The 17,461-nt window shown below is 39.4% G+C and overlaps 1 protein-coding gene across 1 annotated transcript; it reads right to left on the minus strand.

Moving 5' to 3' along the window:
* Positions 1–485: 485 nt before the first annotated feature.
* igsf3l (immunoglobulin superfamily, member 3-like) lies at positions 486–16,784 on the minus strand. The gene is made up of 9 exons (XM_056268430.1): positions 16,536–16,784; positions 10,431–10,799; positions 9,716–10,132; positions 9,180–9,581; positions 8,527–8,910; positions 8,005–8,379; positions 3,174–3,557; positions 2,424–2,807; positions 486–802 (listed from the first exon to the last, which is right to left on the minus strand). Exons 1-9 carry the CDS (start codon positions 16,639–16,641, stop codon positions 603–605), a joined length of 3,021 nt encoding a protein of 1,006 aa, XP_056124405.1. The 5' UTR covers positions 16,642–16,784; the 3' UTR covers positions 486–602.
* Between the last annotated feature and the right edge of the window lie 677 nt (positions 16,785–17,461).

The raw sequence follows: 17,461 nt of genomic DNA on the forward strand, positions 1-17,461 counted from the left end.
ATGTCCTCCGAGGATCATCTATGAGCAGGCAAGCCTTTGTTTGGCCGTTTTAGTCCTGCCCGAAAAACACACAGAGGCTGTTGTCATCGGAGCTAACAAGATGGACCAGACCTATAAAGGTCTCTGTGTGATCTTAGAGGAAGCGATACCCCTGTGAGAGCAGGAAGATCTGTACCGCTGCTAGATCCATTTTATAATAAATAATAAATATAATAGGGTTAGAGTGGAGAATGAAGATGAGGGGAGGTGAAGTAGATCTGAAATGCAACGTACTTTAACAACAACAAATGCAAAATGCAACAAAACAAAAGAGTAATCCAAAAATGAGTAATCCAAAACAGGAAGGCAAACAAACAGTGTGTACAAGCACAGACAACATCAGACAAAGAGTTGAAGGCATTAAATACACTGACAAATAATGAGGAACAGGTGTGTGTAATCAATGAACCAATGAGTTGCCATGACAAAAGAACAAAAGGAACAAAAGAAACAGGAAAAAATGATCTACAAATTAAAAGTCAAGGAAAAAGAAACAGGAAACAGTAACAGTACTTTGTGTGTGTCATGGCTGTATGATTAATACTGTAATTGTGGTAGAAAGGTCACCTGGCTGAAGTCACCTTTGACACAGTGTTAAGGGGGTGGTTTTCAGCCCACAGATCGGCTTTCTTTTTCTTCTGATCAAAACTCCTCTTGTGCTTCCTTCTCAACAACAATATTATAACCAACACAAGAAAACAAATCAGAGGAATAGTGATTCCCAGTGTTGTTACCAACCAGTCTATCGATTTTTCAGGAACACCTAAAAAAATTAAAATCAAATGTTAGATTGTTGTTTTTTGGAAAAGACAAAGTTTTGCTGTTTTGTATATACATTTGATTTATGGTTGAATGTGCTGTGTGTTTTTTTATTCTTCTTCTTCTTCTTCTTCTTTTCTTTTGAATACAACAAGAGAAGCCCATCCCTTCAGACAAACAGAACACCACCAAGTCACCCGATATTTCTACTTTTTACATATTTGGGTTTGCCATGGGTTCAAGGTTTGATTGGTTAGCATTGTACAGATATTATATGGCCAAATAGTCTGTTTTCACAATGATAGTTGCCTTTTATTCAGTTTCAGTTATGCTTTTCTCCCCCTTAAAAGCAAATTACAATTAAAAATATTCTACTATATTATAACAGCTGTTTTACTGGTGCAGTATGCCCCTTAAAGGAGAACTCCAGCGCAAAATGAACCTCGGGTGTAATAACACATTGGTACAGACTAAATCGTTCCCTGAGATTTGTTATCATGATAATCGAATATAAAGAGTTTTATTTCTAAAAACAGTTTAGCTTATAACGCTAGTATATTGGGCATCGAGTAAGCAAAAAGAGATCGCTAGTTAATACCATTAACAAGGCTCAAATTAGCCCCACACTAACACGGTAGCATAATGAGTGTCCTTACATGCAAACCGAAGCATTGAGAACTTTGTAAGTGTATAGACAGTTTAATAAGAAGATACTTTACACAGACAGTACAGTTAGCGCATACAGACAGGAGCCATCTTGGAAAACAGTCTTGACCAATCGAACCACGAAGGTGAGCGAACAGTATGTGTAGGTATTGAAGATAAGATAAATTATATTTATTTTTTTATTTTCTCTGTTGCGTTAAGTGCTTCTCTTATGCGCTCAGTGCTTTCTTCCGGAAACAACGGACCATATGAGATTCCAAGTCACAGTTCAGCTCACGTATCACCGTGTTCGTGGTTTGACTGATCGAGACTGTTTTCCAAGATGTATGCTCCTGTCTGTATGCGCTAACTGTACTGTCTGTGTAAAGTATCTTCTTATTAAACTGTCTATACACTTACAAAGTTCTCAATGCTTCGGTTTGCATGTAAGGACACTCATTATGCTGCCGTGTTAGCGTGGGGCTAATTTGAGCCTTGTTAATGATATTAACTAGCGATCTCTTTTTGCTTACTCGATGCCCAATATACTAGCATTATAAGCTAAACTGTTTTTAGAGATAAAACTCTTTACATTCGATTATCATGAAAACAAATCTCAGGGAACGATTTAGTCTGTACCAATGTGTTATTACACCCGAGGTTCATTTTGCACCGCAGTTCTCCTTTAAAAGCACAATATGGACGTATTTAAACTAACTATAACCTTCCCCCAAAATTTGAGGGAAATTAAATGTTGATGTAAATGGTGTACAAGCCTGATCCAAACATTACCCCTAACCCTAAAATCATATTGGTTGATTGGGATGTTGTTCCAAGAACATGTCCAACTTGGTGAAAACATGGTCACCATGTGGTTGAAGGGATGTGAGCAGGCTAATTTAGTGACTCAATCCTAGTTGAAATTATAAAAATGGTTTAAATTGTTTAGTATAAAGACATGTTAGTTTGTAGATAGTTACCTTCAGTGTGGACATGGACAGAGAGCTCTCCAGATGTATCTGAAACCAATTTCCTCCAGTTGTCAGCGGTGGGAAGCCACTCCTCTACCTGACAGTAGTATTGCCCCACATCAGTGGGCTGGATCTGCAGCACAGTCAGTTTGTAGTGTGTGGCATGTGGTCGTCCAAACACCAGTTGTTTATCACCAATTGCACTGTGTAAAGTACCGTCACGCCTGGCAGTGAATATAGCGATTGGTCCTTCCTCCTGAACCTTGAACCAGGTGACCTCAAAGGTAGACTTATCACTGGACTGAGAGTCAATGTCACAGTCAACGGTGAACTCAGCCTGATGATTGGTGATGTTGAGCATTCGGTCCTCCTTCTTAACATGCAGTTTACTTTCTGTTTAAATGAAAAACAACATCAAAGTTTGAATTTCTTAATTTGTTCAAAAATACATAATTTACATAAATCCATACATGTAACGATTTAAATAAATCTCTTCTATGATGTTTTAATTTCTGCCATTTTTCATATTTTTGGTGACATGAAGTTAAAAATGCCTACGTGGTAACGGCTGTCCTGAATCCAACTCACTTTCATGGCAATTCCTAACTATTTTATGTTTTGGTGAATTGGTGGCTAATTCATATGAATTTGTATGATCTCATTCATACATTTTTGTACAATATGCTTATGTCCCACTGACAGGTCAATACAAATTCAATGAAAAGGCAATTGCAATGAAGTAAATGTGTTGTTTTTTACCTTTCTCTTTGACAACAAGCTCTGTGGAACCAGACATTTTCTTTAGGGAATACCAGTCACCAAGAGGATCCTGGAGCCACTCTTCCACCTCACAGCGATACTGTCCACTGTCAGATGTTCTGACCTGATGGACTGTCAGCTGGAAGGTCTGTTTCTGTCTTACTTCCATGCGGATTCTCTGGTCCATCTCTAGGCCAGCTGCGGGGCCAAACTTGATAACAGCATCTAGGTCCATAGTTAAGAGCATCTGGGACCCAATCATCCATGTTATCGTGAAACGAGAAGTATTTGTGGTTGTCTTCAAGACTGAGCATTCAATCTTAGCATCAGTGTTGACAGTGGTTTCCAGGCGAGACTTGAGTTTGGTCAGGCTCATCCGGCTGACTGTTGGTAAACATTACAAAGTGAGGAGAAGAGAGAAAAAACAAGATATTCAACCAACTGCTGAATCTACAGTTATCTCAATGCTTTATAAAAACAGTAGGCAATATTTTGCACAGTGTGTGCAAAGAGAAAATAGTAATATGCTCTAAAGGAATAAAGGAAAGTGTTCAAGGAAGAGCTCTGGGAAAAGACAGTTACAAATGTTCTGTCTTTTAATTTACATGCATCTATTTTTAAATGGATTAAATTTCATTTCAAGATTTTATTTAATTATTTTTTGTAGTAGTCTCTTAATTATACACTCACCTAAAGGATTATTAGGAACACCATACTAATACTGTGTTTGACCCCCCTCGCCTTCAGAACTGCCTTAATTCTACATGGCATTGATTCAACAAGGTGCTGAAAGCATTCTTTAGAAATGTTGGCCCATATTGATAGGATAGCATCTTGCAGTTGATGGAGATTTGTGGGATGCACATCCAGGGCACGAAGCTCCCGTTCCACTACATCCCAAAGATGCTCTATTGGGTTGAGATCTGGTGACTGTGGGGGCCATTTTAGTACAGTGAACTCATTGTCATGTTCAAGAAACCAATTTGAAATGATTCGAGCTTTGTGACATGGTGCATTATCCTGCTGGAAGTAGCCATCAGAGGATGGGTACATGGTGGCCATAAAGGGATGGACATGGTCAGAAACAATGCTCAGGTAGGCCGTGGCATTTAAACGATGCCCAATTGGCACTAAGGGGCCTAAAGTGTGCCAAGAAAACATCCCCCACACTATTACACCACCACCACCAGCCTGCACAGTGGTAACAAGGCATGATGGATCCATGTTCTCATTCTGTTTACGCCAAATTCTGACTCTACCATCTGAATGTCTCAACAGAAATCGAGACTCATCAGACCAGGCAACATTTTCCCAGTCTTCAACTGTCCAATTTTGGTGAGCTCTTGCAAATTGTAGCCTCTTTTTCCTATTTGTAGTGGAGATGAGTGGTACCCGGTGGGGTCTTCTGCTGTTGTAGCCCATCCGCCTCAAGGTTGTGTGTGTTGTGGCTTCACAAATGCTTTGCTGCATACCTCGGTTGTAACGAGTGGTTATTTCAGTCAAAGTTGCTCTTCTATCAGCTTGAATCAGTCGGCCCATTCTCCTCTGACCTCAAGCATCAACAAGGCATTTTCGCCCACAGGACTGCCGCATACTGAATGTTTTTCCCTTTTCACACCATTCTTTGTAAACCCTAGAAATGGTTTGAGCAGATTGTGAAATACTCAGACCGGCCCGTCTGGCACCAACAACCATGCCACGCTCTAAATTGCTTAAATCACCTTTCTTTCCCATTCTGACATTCAGTTTGGAGTTCAGGAGATTGTCTTGACCAGGACCACACCCCTAAATGCATTGAAGCAACTGCCATGTGATTGGTTGATTAGATAACTGCATTAATGAGAAATTGAACAGGTGTTCCTAATAATCCTTTAGGTGAGTGTATATGTTGGCATGTCCATTAGTGTTTGTGCTGCCTGAGTCATGGTTTGATAGACCTGGTGTCTATAGTTAATAACAGTGAAGAATTCGGAAATACCCATTCAGTATTGCTATTTTCTACTGTATTGCTGTATTTCTATTTAAAAATAATGATAAATAGTACAAATAAAAGTAAATACAAATAATACAAATGGAAGTATATGAATTATACAATGCGCCATTATTTTACCGCCGAAAAAAGCACGTCTTAAACCAGACTGGTAGATTGCATTTGACTGCGTCTGTGTTCTTTAATCTGTGTGTTGTCAGTAATTACACACAGAACTTTCCACTCCCATCGGCACTTTTATGGAATTGCGCTCGCCCTCACGTTGGGGGCTCTCACGCAGGAATTTGCCCTGCTTAGTAAATCTGGCCCTAGGTGTCTAACTATTTGCACTTTAAATACAAAATTAAACATTTGGTATAATGCGGTTATTGTGTACACTGTCACATGTATGCTCTGTTTTGTTCAGTTTCTGTGTTCCTGATTGCCTTAGTTCCCTAGTTATTCTCTTAGGTTCTTAATAATTTAACACCTGTTCCGTTTTGACCTTGTTTACTCTCCCTGTGTATTCAAGCCCCTAGTTTCCTCAGTTCTTTGTTTGATCTCGTCTAAGATAACGTGGTTGTGTTTGCTATTCTACAGCTATCTCCTAAGTTTTAGTTTGTGTACTATAATAAAGTATGTTTTTTCTCTTACTCTTTTGTCGTGCGCATTCTCAACACCCACATCTGACACATACATTTTTGCTAGATTTGCATTTGCTGCTATTGAGGTTGGTGGCAACACTTTATTTGATCTAAATCATAGTAAGTAGGCTACATGTTGTTAATTAATATTACTCAGTACTTATTTGTGTAATTACACTATAAAGTTGTGGAATTAATTCTACTTGAGAGGATTAATGAAATAATTACCTCTGCAGATAATCAATTTGGTTTTAAACCGAAGCATGGTACGGATATGTGTATATATGTCCTGAAGGAATTATTAAGCAACTATAAGAGAAAAAACTCAACTGTTTTTATATGTTTTTTAGATGCATCCAAGGCATTCGACCGGGTGAATCATTGGAAATTATTTAAAAAATTGGATGCAGCAGGAGTCCCTAAATACATTGTCAGAATCCTATCATATTGGTATGCCCAACAGACCATGCAAGTGAAATGGGACAGCTGTATGTCGGCTCCCTTTCATATCAGTAATGGAGTAAGACAAGGGAGCATCTTATCCCCCATTTTATTCAATTTCTACATGAATGATTTATCATATAAATTAAACCGAGGTAAAACTGGCTGTATGGTCGGTAGTACAGTGATGAATCATCTTATGTATGCAGATGATTGTGTGATTTTTAGCCCGAGCTCAGCTGGACTGCAGCATCTTCTTAGTATATGTTCTGCGTTTGGGGAAGAACATGATATAAAGTACAATGACTCCAAAAGTGTTATCATGATCTGCAGAACCGCAGAAGACAGACATTTAACTTTTCCTGTTTTTAGGCTTGCAGGTAATGTTCTTAATATCTGCAGTAAAGTGAAATATCTTGGTCATCTGATTACAGATCAGCTTACAGATGACAAGGACATTAATCGTCAGTGCCGTATGCTGTATGTGCGGGCAAATGTTCTAGTACGCAAATTTGGTTGCTGCACTGCTGGAGTCAAGTTGACCCTATTTAAATCATACTGTTCGCCTTTGTACACTGCACATCTGTGGCTGAACTATAAAAAAGCTAGTCTTCAGAAATTGCAAGTAGCATTCAATGACGCTCTGAGGATGTTACTAAAAAAGCCCAGATCAACTTGTGCGAGTGAGTTGTTTGTGAGCACAAGAGTGGACACACTGCAGTCTGTCCTGCGAAAAGCGATGTTCAGGTTCATTTGTCGACTGAATGATTCTGTAAATCAAGTTGTTGTGGTGCTGGTGAATGTTAGGTACAGTGCCACACGCTGCATGTCTCAGTTTTGGGAACACTGGTATAAGTGTCTTTTAAAAACGAGTCATTTGTAAATTTGTATTGTGTATTTGTATTTGTATTATTGTATTTTTATCTTATCTTATTTTGTATGGTTAGACCATGAGTCTGAATAAAAGGATACTACTACTACTACTACTATAACAAGAGCATGTTCAAATAAAATAGGACCAGGTTGGGATATGGATAGGATCAGGGGAAGGGTAGGGGTACAGAGTATAAAGAGTATAAAGGAAAGAGTATGTCCAAACGTTTGACATAGAATATCTTCTTAAAGGGGTAATTCACCGCTGGCAAAGTGGGCGTCTTATAAAACGTGGCTGCCTTGAAAGGCTGTAGAAAGGCGAAAAAAGTTGAAATCTGTGCTACCTGACTAGAGAAAAAGAGCTGTTCTTTTCTCTTTTGCCAAATAGATAGGAAAACACCCATAATGCACAGAGTATGTTGCAGTTCAAGGACACTCCCAGTCCCAGTCTGCTCCTGATAGGCTTGACCTGAGACAAATACAGCCTTGCTTTAGTAGGAAATACTTCTTAGTCAAAATGGAGTCGAAATGTACTCTTCCCGAGTGCAAGAACTAAAAGAGTAAACGTTTAGCGGGAGGGAGTTATTTTCTGTGTCCAGTAAAGAATCCATTGAAAAATCTGAAACACCTAAGTGTAGTCAAGATTTCAAACTGGATGACTATGAACACAGTGTTTTAGGCCAAAAGGAGGGGGGGAAACTGAAAGAAACTGCATTTTGCTTCATCCGGTGGACATTTGCTGTCAAATAAACAGGAATTTGTTGGCCCATGCAACATGTTTAAGAAAGAGTACTCAGAAAGAGTAAACATTGTTATTTGCATATACTACTGACATTCTAACAATACAAAGAATCGGCGAACGTACACTTTAATACATTATATTTTAATAAACGGCTGTATTTACCAGGTTTTTGTACAGTCACCGCCAATGGATTGGAGTTCTTCATGGCTTTCTGTACATTCTTTTGATAGGCATCAGCTTGGCACTGGTATTGTCCTTCTTGTTGCTTGCTGGCTTGTGGGACTATGAGCAAAAAATGTGTGGCTGACGGCTGTGTCTGAATGGACAGCTGATAGTTTCTCCGATCTGCTCCCCAGGCGATTTCTCCAGTGTGGAGTATGGATAAAATATTCCTCTGTACAGTTGAATTGGGCGGCTGAAACATCCAGCGTACAGCCAGAGACACTTTAGGCCCTTTGACTATACATAGTAATTCCACTGAAGAATTTATAGGCACATTTGTTGTACGACTTTTCAAGGTCACCTTCATTAGAGATTCTGAAAAGAAATTTCTGCAGTGATTATTCATACTCTGGTATCAGTAACATGCAGTAGAAATATAAGTAATGACAAAGAATGTATGTCAGCATATCTAGACAGTTTCTCTGATCCTGAGAATAATGTGTGATTATATAGCAGTCTTACCAACAGAATTAACTAAAATGGCTCTTTGCTGAGACTGGGTGTTGGCTTTCGTCATCTCTCCATTGCTCTGTGCGGTCCATTCAGACACAATGCACTTGTATTCGCCTCTGTCAGATGTTGCAGATGCAACGATCTCCAGGGTAAAGTTTCCAGCTGGAGATTGGAGTGTTTGAACATTTCTGCTCTTATACTTTGTCCCAATATCTTTCATCACTCCCTCATGCGTCAGACTAATGACATCACTGAAGGAATCCCCAGAGTCTTTCTTGTGTTGCCATGACACTGATAAAGGACCTTTGGATCCCGACACCAAGCAGGAGACCTGTAGTGTATCTCCCTCAGTCACAGCATCCTCCATCACCATGACCAGCGTCAGATCACTCTCTGACCAGACGGGCAAATAAACAGGCAATGTTAGTGTCTTGTCATGCAATAACATATAATTGAGTTATTTTATTTGTATCTGAGTATTTATATATTTGTTATAAATAATAATTATATTTCTCATTACATGGTAGATATCCAGGATGTTCTTTACATAAAGAAAATGTACACAATTTGACCGTGGAAATGACCAGAACACCTAAGCAACTGAATTGCAACACAATAAAGTCCACTTGACTGTAGAGGAGAAACACTGTAGCATTATTTACCTTTGGCCATGATGTTTACAGTCTCTGGACTGGACAGTTGTTTTTGTATTTTTCTGAAGGTGCCATCATCATTAATGTCTTCCTGCCAGACTTCACACTGGTATTCGCCCTGGTCTTCAGCCCTAGCCGAACGGATGGTCAGCAAGTAGTCAGTGCGACTGGTTTTCACTGCTCTCATCTCCGCTGCATTCTCTCTCTCTTTATAACTGTCAAACACGGTGAGCATCCCAGAAGATCCAATCTGAGCCACGCTCTTCTGGTTCTTCAGCCAGGTCACAGAAAATAAATGACCAGGAAGACTCTGTGCCTTCACACTGCAGTGGATGTCCAGTGCATCTCCCACCTGTAGGGGCCCCAATGAGGCCTTCATGTAGACACTGAACGAACCTTCATCAGGGGCCACTTATGAAACAGGAAAAAGCATGAGATGTACAAGGTTCTCTTACACAGTTACACAATTTCATAACTAGGTGTAAAGTCTGGGCACTGAAGCAAAACCATTTGAGAAACTCTTAATACCAAAATATAAATCTTACCAATTTGTTTGACCTCCACGTTACATGCTGTGCTGTTTTTTTGGGCAATCTGTGTCCAGGAACGGTCTGGGTCTTGGATCCACTCACTGGCTTTGCAGTAGATGTTCCCCTGGTCAGACTGCTGAACTTGCGACATCTTCAGTCTGTAGGTTGTGTCCTCCACCTTATCCATGCTGATAAGACCTGCGTGGTAGCGATCCTCAAATCCAGCTCCTGGCTTTACAGTCAGATCTTTGTCCAGAGTGATGATTGGTCGGGGGTTCTCATCCGGTCCACTGTGGAGAAACCAGCTGACCGACAGATGGGTGTGCTGATAAGTCTCGCTGGAGACCTGGCACTCAAGCTGAAGAGGATCACCTTCAGACAAGCTCTGAGAGTAAGAGCCAGAGTACGATGCTTTCAGGGTGTCCTCAATCACTGTGGATTTTGTATTGAAAACATTAGTGACAACGAGTGGTCGACCAATATGTGTTTGTCAATGCCAATACCAATATCTAGAGAGTAACTGATGGCTGATATAATAGTGATTCAAATAAGTATATGTACAACTTTAGCTTATAGCTGATCATCTTCTGTTGGGATGAATGGAAATGTCAATGGATGCTAACAGATGGATCTCTCTAGATATAGATCTGCCTATGACAGGTCAATAATCTCAAATTGGCCAAATCATCTGATTAATCACCAAAACACTCAAGATAAAGAAATATCTTACCATTAAGTTTTGTTTCCGCTTCATAACTTCCAAAATATATGGGATCAGTGGTTGGGGTTTGACAGAAGATATCACCCGCATCCCCTTCAAGCAAATTTTTGATCCTCAAGAGAACTGCAGATCCTGACAACCTCTCAATCTCAATATCTTTTACACTTACTCTATTGGAGAATACTGCATAGGCAAAGTCCTGCTCTTTAGTACTGATGATATTTATATCCATGTTTGATTTCTTGACCTTAAATTCAAAATCCTGCAGAGATGGGCCTTTAAACCCACTAACATTACAGGATATGGAGATGGGATATCCTTTCACTCTATACAGAGGACCTTCCTGGATCTGGACCAGACGCTGACCGTAGCACAGATCTGTGTGGAGAGATGCATTAGACAGGCAAATTATTAGGAAGACTTGTTAAGTAGCATAAATTAAATAAACTGAAATGTGCAGTGACATTAAATGTGATGAGATTAACTGGATGCACATAACTGCACCAACACAGTCTCTTTTTAACGTGGTAGTATGTCCCAAAACTGCCCAAATGCTGGATTATGCTGTCAGGGTTCAGTCACTTCTGTCTAGTCTATTTCTTGGTTTTGTGACAGAGTCCTGACACTCCTGTTTTGTCTTGTCTGTGTGCCTTGTTTCGTGTGCCTTCATGTAATTTTTTTGTCTTGTGCTGTGTAGCACGCAGCTTGTGTTTTACATTAGCTGTGTGCTTTCATGTTGTCATGTTTTGTGTGAACACGTGGCTTATGAGTTCTCATTGGCTGCGTGTTCATGTCTCTTTTGTGTTAGCACATGGCTTGTGATTTGTTTTACTGGCCAGGTGTTTCCTTGTGCCATGTGCTCTCCTGTCAATTTGTCTTGCCCCGCCCATCTTGTTACCTGATGATTGGTTCATTTGCCCCACCTGTCCTCCCTCGTTACCTGCTTTGTTTGCTCTCCCTATTTATTCGCCCTGTGTTTGCAGTCCTGTGCTGGTTTGTCGTCATATGTACACCGTGTGTTTCCCTGCAGTCAAGTCAAGTCAAGTCAAGTCAAGTCAAGTCAAGTCAAGTCAAGTCAAGTCAAGTCAAGTCAAGTCATCCCCCTCGGGGTAGTTTTTGTTTGTATTTTCTTTTATTTAGTTTTCCCTGCAATTGAGTCTTCGCTTCATCCCTCACCTCAACCCTGACTTATGCCTGTTGGTCTTTTTGTTTTGTTTACTTCTTTTTATATCCAGACGTTGTCAATCTCACTGACAGTTGAAGGTAACAATACACCCCACCTCCACCCTCGGACATAAGTCAAGTCACATTTATCTAATGCTTTAGACAATACAAATTTTTTCAAAGCAGCTTTGCAGAGATAACAGGAAAATGATGGCGGCAGTGGCTCAGTGGTTCATGTAGGTTGTCTACAAATCGGAAGGTTGGTGGTTCAATCCCCGGTCCCACCTGACGAAGTGTCGAGGTGTCCATGAGCAAGACACCTAACCCCGGTGTGTGTGTGAGACACCTAACCCCAGCTGCTCCTGACGAGCTGGATGGCGCCTTGTATGGCTGACACCACCGTCGGTGTATGAGTGAGTGAGAGAATGGGTGAATGTGAGGCAAATTGTAAAGCGCTTTGGTGGCCATTGGGTCTGTGAAAGCGCTAAATGCAGTCCATTTATCATTTTACCATGATTCAATGACGCAAACAGAGTTCATTTCTGCGCCCATTGACGCTCGAGGAGGGCATTGCGGAGGAGTTCATCCAGTTAGTGGAGGACTGGATGGCAGTATGTTTTGGGAACCGGACCAAGAATCTTTTTCCTCTCTCTTGTCTCGCTCTCCTCATGCTTCCATCTCCTTTTCTCTCGCCTCGTCTGTCCTTACCCTGCCGTGACTAGCCCCCTGAGGGAGGGGAGGAGTAGAGTGCAATCTCTTGGCCTGCCAGGGGGGATGGGGGTATGTGGCCAGCAGGACGAGGCCCAGAGCCATAGCAGTGTTTGAAATGGTTTTGAAAGCACAAGCAGGCGTCTATCAGCAGACCGGTCCGCTAATAGATGCCTGCTTTCAAACGCTCCCATGTGTATCTGTGTAAACGCTCGTCATGGAAGTATATTTACATGTTTTTGAAGCACTGATCATTGTAGCCAATCACAGATATATTTGATGAGCCCGTGAGAACATTGAGCAATCAGAGGTGTTTACGATTCCACTCAACAGCGCTAAAAGCATCTCATTTTTAAAATGTCAGTACCGACTTGATATCGAAGGAGAAAGGAGAAAATTTAACGTGACTTTGAGGGGACAAAGCAAAACATAATTTGACCATCAACCACACAAACCGCTAATACTTTTTCATATACTGTTTACTTTCATTGTATAACAGTTCTATCTAATAACGTATTAGACAAGACTGTTAAACAGATCGTAAACTAATGAAGACTGTGAGCTCAGGTGTTCTCAGTGCGGTCAAAATAAAAGTCACAACAACAAGCGCGGCTTACGTCACTTCAGAGTTCCTACTAGCGGTGCGAATGCAACCAGGAAAACGGCCCTAGGGGAAACCACTAGTTCTCGGGGAACAACCCTGGTGGCTAGTTCCTATAACTAAGTTCCCAATACTACCCGGTGCAAAAGCCCCTATTGATGATATCTAGGTGAAAGAGTCTCTGTGTTTGCATTTATCTGACTTCTGTGAGTGAGGCGGCTAGCAGATGGTGGTGTAGCCAGTCTGTCTGCTTACTGAACTGCCCCGACAACCCAGCCGCTGAGTTAAGTGTGGGCTTTTTGCATCGGCTTCAGGAGAGAGCAGTGCTCAGCACTGACGAATCGATGCATTTCTTTGGTGAAATACATTTTTGTATATGTTAACATTATTTAATCTAAGCTTTTACTGTGTTATAAATTATTTCATTTTATGAAATGCAACATACAGGGATGAGATTTCAGTCAGCAAAAAGTGTCAGTCAGCATCAGTCATTTTGCATGATGATTTTTTACAATTATTATACTGAATCTAATTAGAAATATGTTGTCAGAACTCTGTACTTTGTTTATGTACATGTTATAGGGAGTCATTTACAACTTTTGCCTATCAGAAACGGTGGTCTGAACATCAGCACAGGCTCAGAATCCACCACTCATTGGCCCGAAAACCTGCACCATTTTGGTAGAAGAGATAACTATGGAAGCTTGTTTCCGCCATGAAATAATTGATTTTTTAAAAGATAATTGTGACTTTTTATCTCACAATTCTGGCTTTTTAAAACTTGCATATTTCTGAGTTATAAAGATTAATTCTGAGGGGAAAAAGTAATCTCACAATTCCGACATTTTCTCACAATTGTGAGTTTATATATCACTATTATGACGTTATAACACGCAAATGTGTGTTTAAATCACTAGGGCTGTAGTCAACCAAAGAAATCCTTAGTCGACCAAAGTCTTGTCCTGCGCAACGATTAGTCGACTAAAAAAAAAAGAAAAAAAAGACGCGATGCTTTGATTGAAATTTTTTTTTAACAATTGTCATAGAGCATTTATAAAACAACAACGAAAAAACATCAAAAATACATAAAACTATAATAATAATAATACAATTCTTTGAAAATTAAGTGATTTTTTTTAACTGCAAAAAGTGAGGAGCACTGTCCTAGGTCTATAGTAACAGTCATAATCGCGCACCTGACCACACCACACGCTACAAAAAATATAACTGCTATCTGCCACATAATGAAACATCCTAACAAAAGCTCTCGTTTATACAGGCTGTATATTCTTCTTTACTTTCAAAGCTATGGGTTAACTTTTGTCCAGCCGATCTAGGCGTTTTAAAACAAACACACAAAAAACCCAGAGAGCCTAAAAAACAATCCTAATAATAATAGGCTGTATTGTAGGACCGCATATAGGTTTATTTTCGTTTTGTTACATTATTTAGGCTATTTTCAAATACTTCAAGTGTACAAATAAAAACAAAAACATATCAAGAAAACACAATCTATTGAGTCAGCATGATAAAGCCATTAAAGGGACTGCTCACGTCTTTTGCGCGCTCAAGTTCGATTTCAAATGTAGGCGCGCGGTGTGCGCGCTCATGATGGAAGCAACGCGGTCGCGGTGCGACGCGCTCTTTTTTTTCCGAGTGCGTCCACGCCGCATCGAGATAAAAACATATAATGTATAAAAACCGAAACAAGTAGCGTTCTAACTGAATGAATACAGCTAAACTACCTATATCCCTTACTGAGCACGAAGCAGCAGCGCAGCCAGCCACCGAGTGTTCTATGTGTGTGTGCTAAACTGTGGCGCTGTTACAAAATAGCCTAAATTAAAGCATTTAAAGTTGGGGATAAACCATAGGCTAATTATATTTAGAATACAGTAATATATAACTGCTTATAAAGGAATACAAATCAATGAGTAAATCATTGAAAATTTCTTTCTATTGGTAAAAAAAAAAAAAAAAAAAAACCGGTCGACCAATAAGAATGTCAGTCGACCAAGACGGCATCGACCGATTAGTCGACTAAACGACTAAAGTTGACAGCCCTATAAATCACGCATTTGTCAGAATTGAGAGATGTAAACGCAATTGCAAGAAAAAAGTCGCAATTACCCGTTTTTTTCTTTATTCAGTGGCGGAAGCAAGCTTCCATAGATAACAGAGAACGGCTGATTACGCTTGAAATGTTACTCTTAAATGTTAAATGTTTATTTCTAAAATGTTTGTTAAATAAGTTGAAATGTATGTATACATTAATAACAACTGAACTGTATTCATCCAAAATAAGGGTTGTATAATGTAAACACAATGGTTGCTGTGCTGTGTATTTTACAAATTTTAATCTGGAGATATCTGGTAATATTAACCCATGTATGAGGTACAAACAAGCTTTATTGTAAAAGGAACTAGCATATCAACCTATATGGTGAGTTTAATGAACAACCCAACATGCTAAGTTAGAATAACCCACGGTTGGTCCATCAGTTGATTGCAAAACAACCCAAACCGGGTTACTTTCCACCCATGTTTTTTTTAGAATGCATAATCTTTACAAAAAGAGTACTTTTAGGCATAAGTACACATGTTCGCCTTGTTGCCAGAATGATTGTTTTACAATGTAATGCAGGGATGGTTGTATGGAATGCAGATTTTAAAACCGTTTCAAATCAAATCAATATTTCATGTCCACATAATTATTTATTTAGTGAAAAGTGTGACTGTGCATTGCCCCTTAAATGTTCATCTTTCATCTTTTGCTCAAAGCTGCTTGCTAGGAATTTTTCTTTGCGTAAGCTTCGGATCAGGATCCTGATCACCCGGTGATTTAATCTAATATTTGATGTTTTTTTTTTTTGTAGATTTAAGTAGCAAATGAGAATCGCTAATCGCTATTTTAAGACAAAGGTCTTGTTAATGATTTTCATTTTTTTTTCAAGGTAATTAAAGCAACAGTTTTTCAGTAACAGAGGAATATGTAAAAGTATGGTATTTGCACCTTAGAGATAATCACCATATGTATAATGTGATGTTTTATTATATGATATGATTAATATCATATGTATTTGTTACTACTAAATACAATTATAAAGGGATCCTTCAGTGCTTTCAGAATCGTATGTTTCTGTTTTTTTTATATAGTATAACATTTTAATGACAGTATCTTTATTGAACGAAAAAATAGCCTATTATATTTATCAAAATAAACAGAAAATAGTAGAAACTTTGCAAAAGTGATTGTTTTGAACAAGTAATAACTTAGACATTATTCAAAACATATAACTTTAGATAAAGTATTTGCATTAACACTGTGTGTCATTTACCCCGTGTGTCTGTAAAAGGTCCTCCCTGAAACCTCATACATTTATAAGACTTTTAAACAAAACAAACCACTTTTATGATTCATTTCCATACTAAATTTGTTTACAATGTTCAATACAAACATATACTTTTCCCCGCAATCATAGCCTACAGTATGAGAGTAGTGAAAAGAACATGTATTAAGGTGTGCCTTTAGCCGCGTTGTAACACCTGGGCAAAGGCGTCTCTAGACCATACATAAAAGGATCAATTCAGTCTATATATTTGTAAGTTTGAATATATAATGAGGTGATGTTCAGTCTTACCCCCCTGCAGGAGTCCTGTGAGACACAGCACCAGCGTCAGGTGCCACAGCCGGCACCCGAAGTCCAACATCCTTAATCTGATCGATCCTTTCGCTTTCTCTCTCATCTTCTCAGTTCAAGTTAACACAGGTCCGGCCCGGTTCTGCCACAGCAGCATAACTCAAACCCTCAGTAAGTTGATACTGTAATAATATATTGGCGAAACAGGTTTGGGAAACGCTTCCGTGCGTATTTGTGTTTGCGCTCTGGACTGGAGATCCTCTAATGTACAACGTGTTTTTGCTGAGTTGAGCAATGCAGCCAATCACAGACATAGTTGTTGATCTTTTGAACACAACGGCCAATCAGAGGAGTTTTAGTGACTGTAAAGGGAGCGGTCTTGGCTCGCGTTCGAGGCTAATCCATTGAATAAAACTTGTTTTACAGGATACAATCTGAAGTGATATCTACATGCTGGATTCACTCTGCGAGGGACAGATATTACATGTTGAAATAGTAACGCATTAAAGCAATGTAAAGGCAGACATAGATTAATAGAAAATAATCGTGTAGCGAAATATTTTGAAAATCATTTACCAATTATTGTTAAAAGTGACGACTTGTAATTTAAATAATCTTAAATAGTCTCACTGTACACTGCTATGGTGAAATTGTTGCTTGCACTCTTAAAAATGAAGGTTCTTTATTGGCATCAATGGTTAAAGAGCTTTAACATGGAATCTTTTCATTGCACAGAAGGTTCTTTATAGCAGAAACTGGTTCTTTATATATATTTTTTGTTTTTATGACTGCACATCTGCACGTTATACAGCCTCAGTGATTTGATTCCTCAACCGGGCCTGATACAGGTTTCAACAAGAGCTCCTGAACATGATCATCTTCTCTGACGCAAGAGACTGTGACTTTCACACAAAACGAACATGTCT

This window comes from Rhinichthys klamathensis, unplaced genomic scaffold (assembly GCF_029890125.1).
Source record: "Rhinichthys klamathensis goyatoka isolate OS25496 unplaced genomic scaffold, OSU_Roscu_1.1 h1tg000272l_1, whole genome shotgun sequence".
NCBI classification, from domain to species: Eukaryota; Metazoa; Chordata; class Actinopteri; order Cypriniformes; family Leuciscidae; genus Rhinichthys; species Rhinichthys klamathensis.

What these genes read in the sequence shown, in the direction of transcription:
- igsf3l (XM_056268430.1), bottom strand. Translation starts at nt 16,641, where the DNA reads ATGAGAGAGAAAGCGAAAGGATCGATCAGATTAAGGATGTTGGACTTC. An exon ending in TGTAAACATCATGGCCAAAG is followed by an intron (nt 8,911 to 9,179) that starts GTAAATAATGCT and finishes CCGTCTGGTCAG; the next exon opens with AGAGTGATCTGACGCTGGTC. An exon ending in CATTTTAGTTAATTCTGTTG is followed by an intron (nt 8,380 to 8,526) that starts GTAAGACTGCTA and finishes ATTTCTTTTCAG; the next exon opens with AATCTCTAATGAAGGTGACC.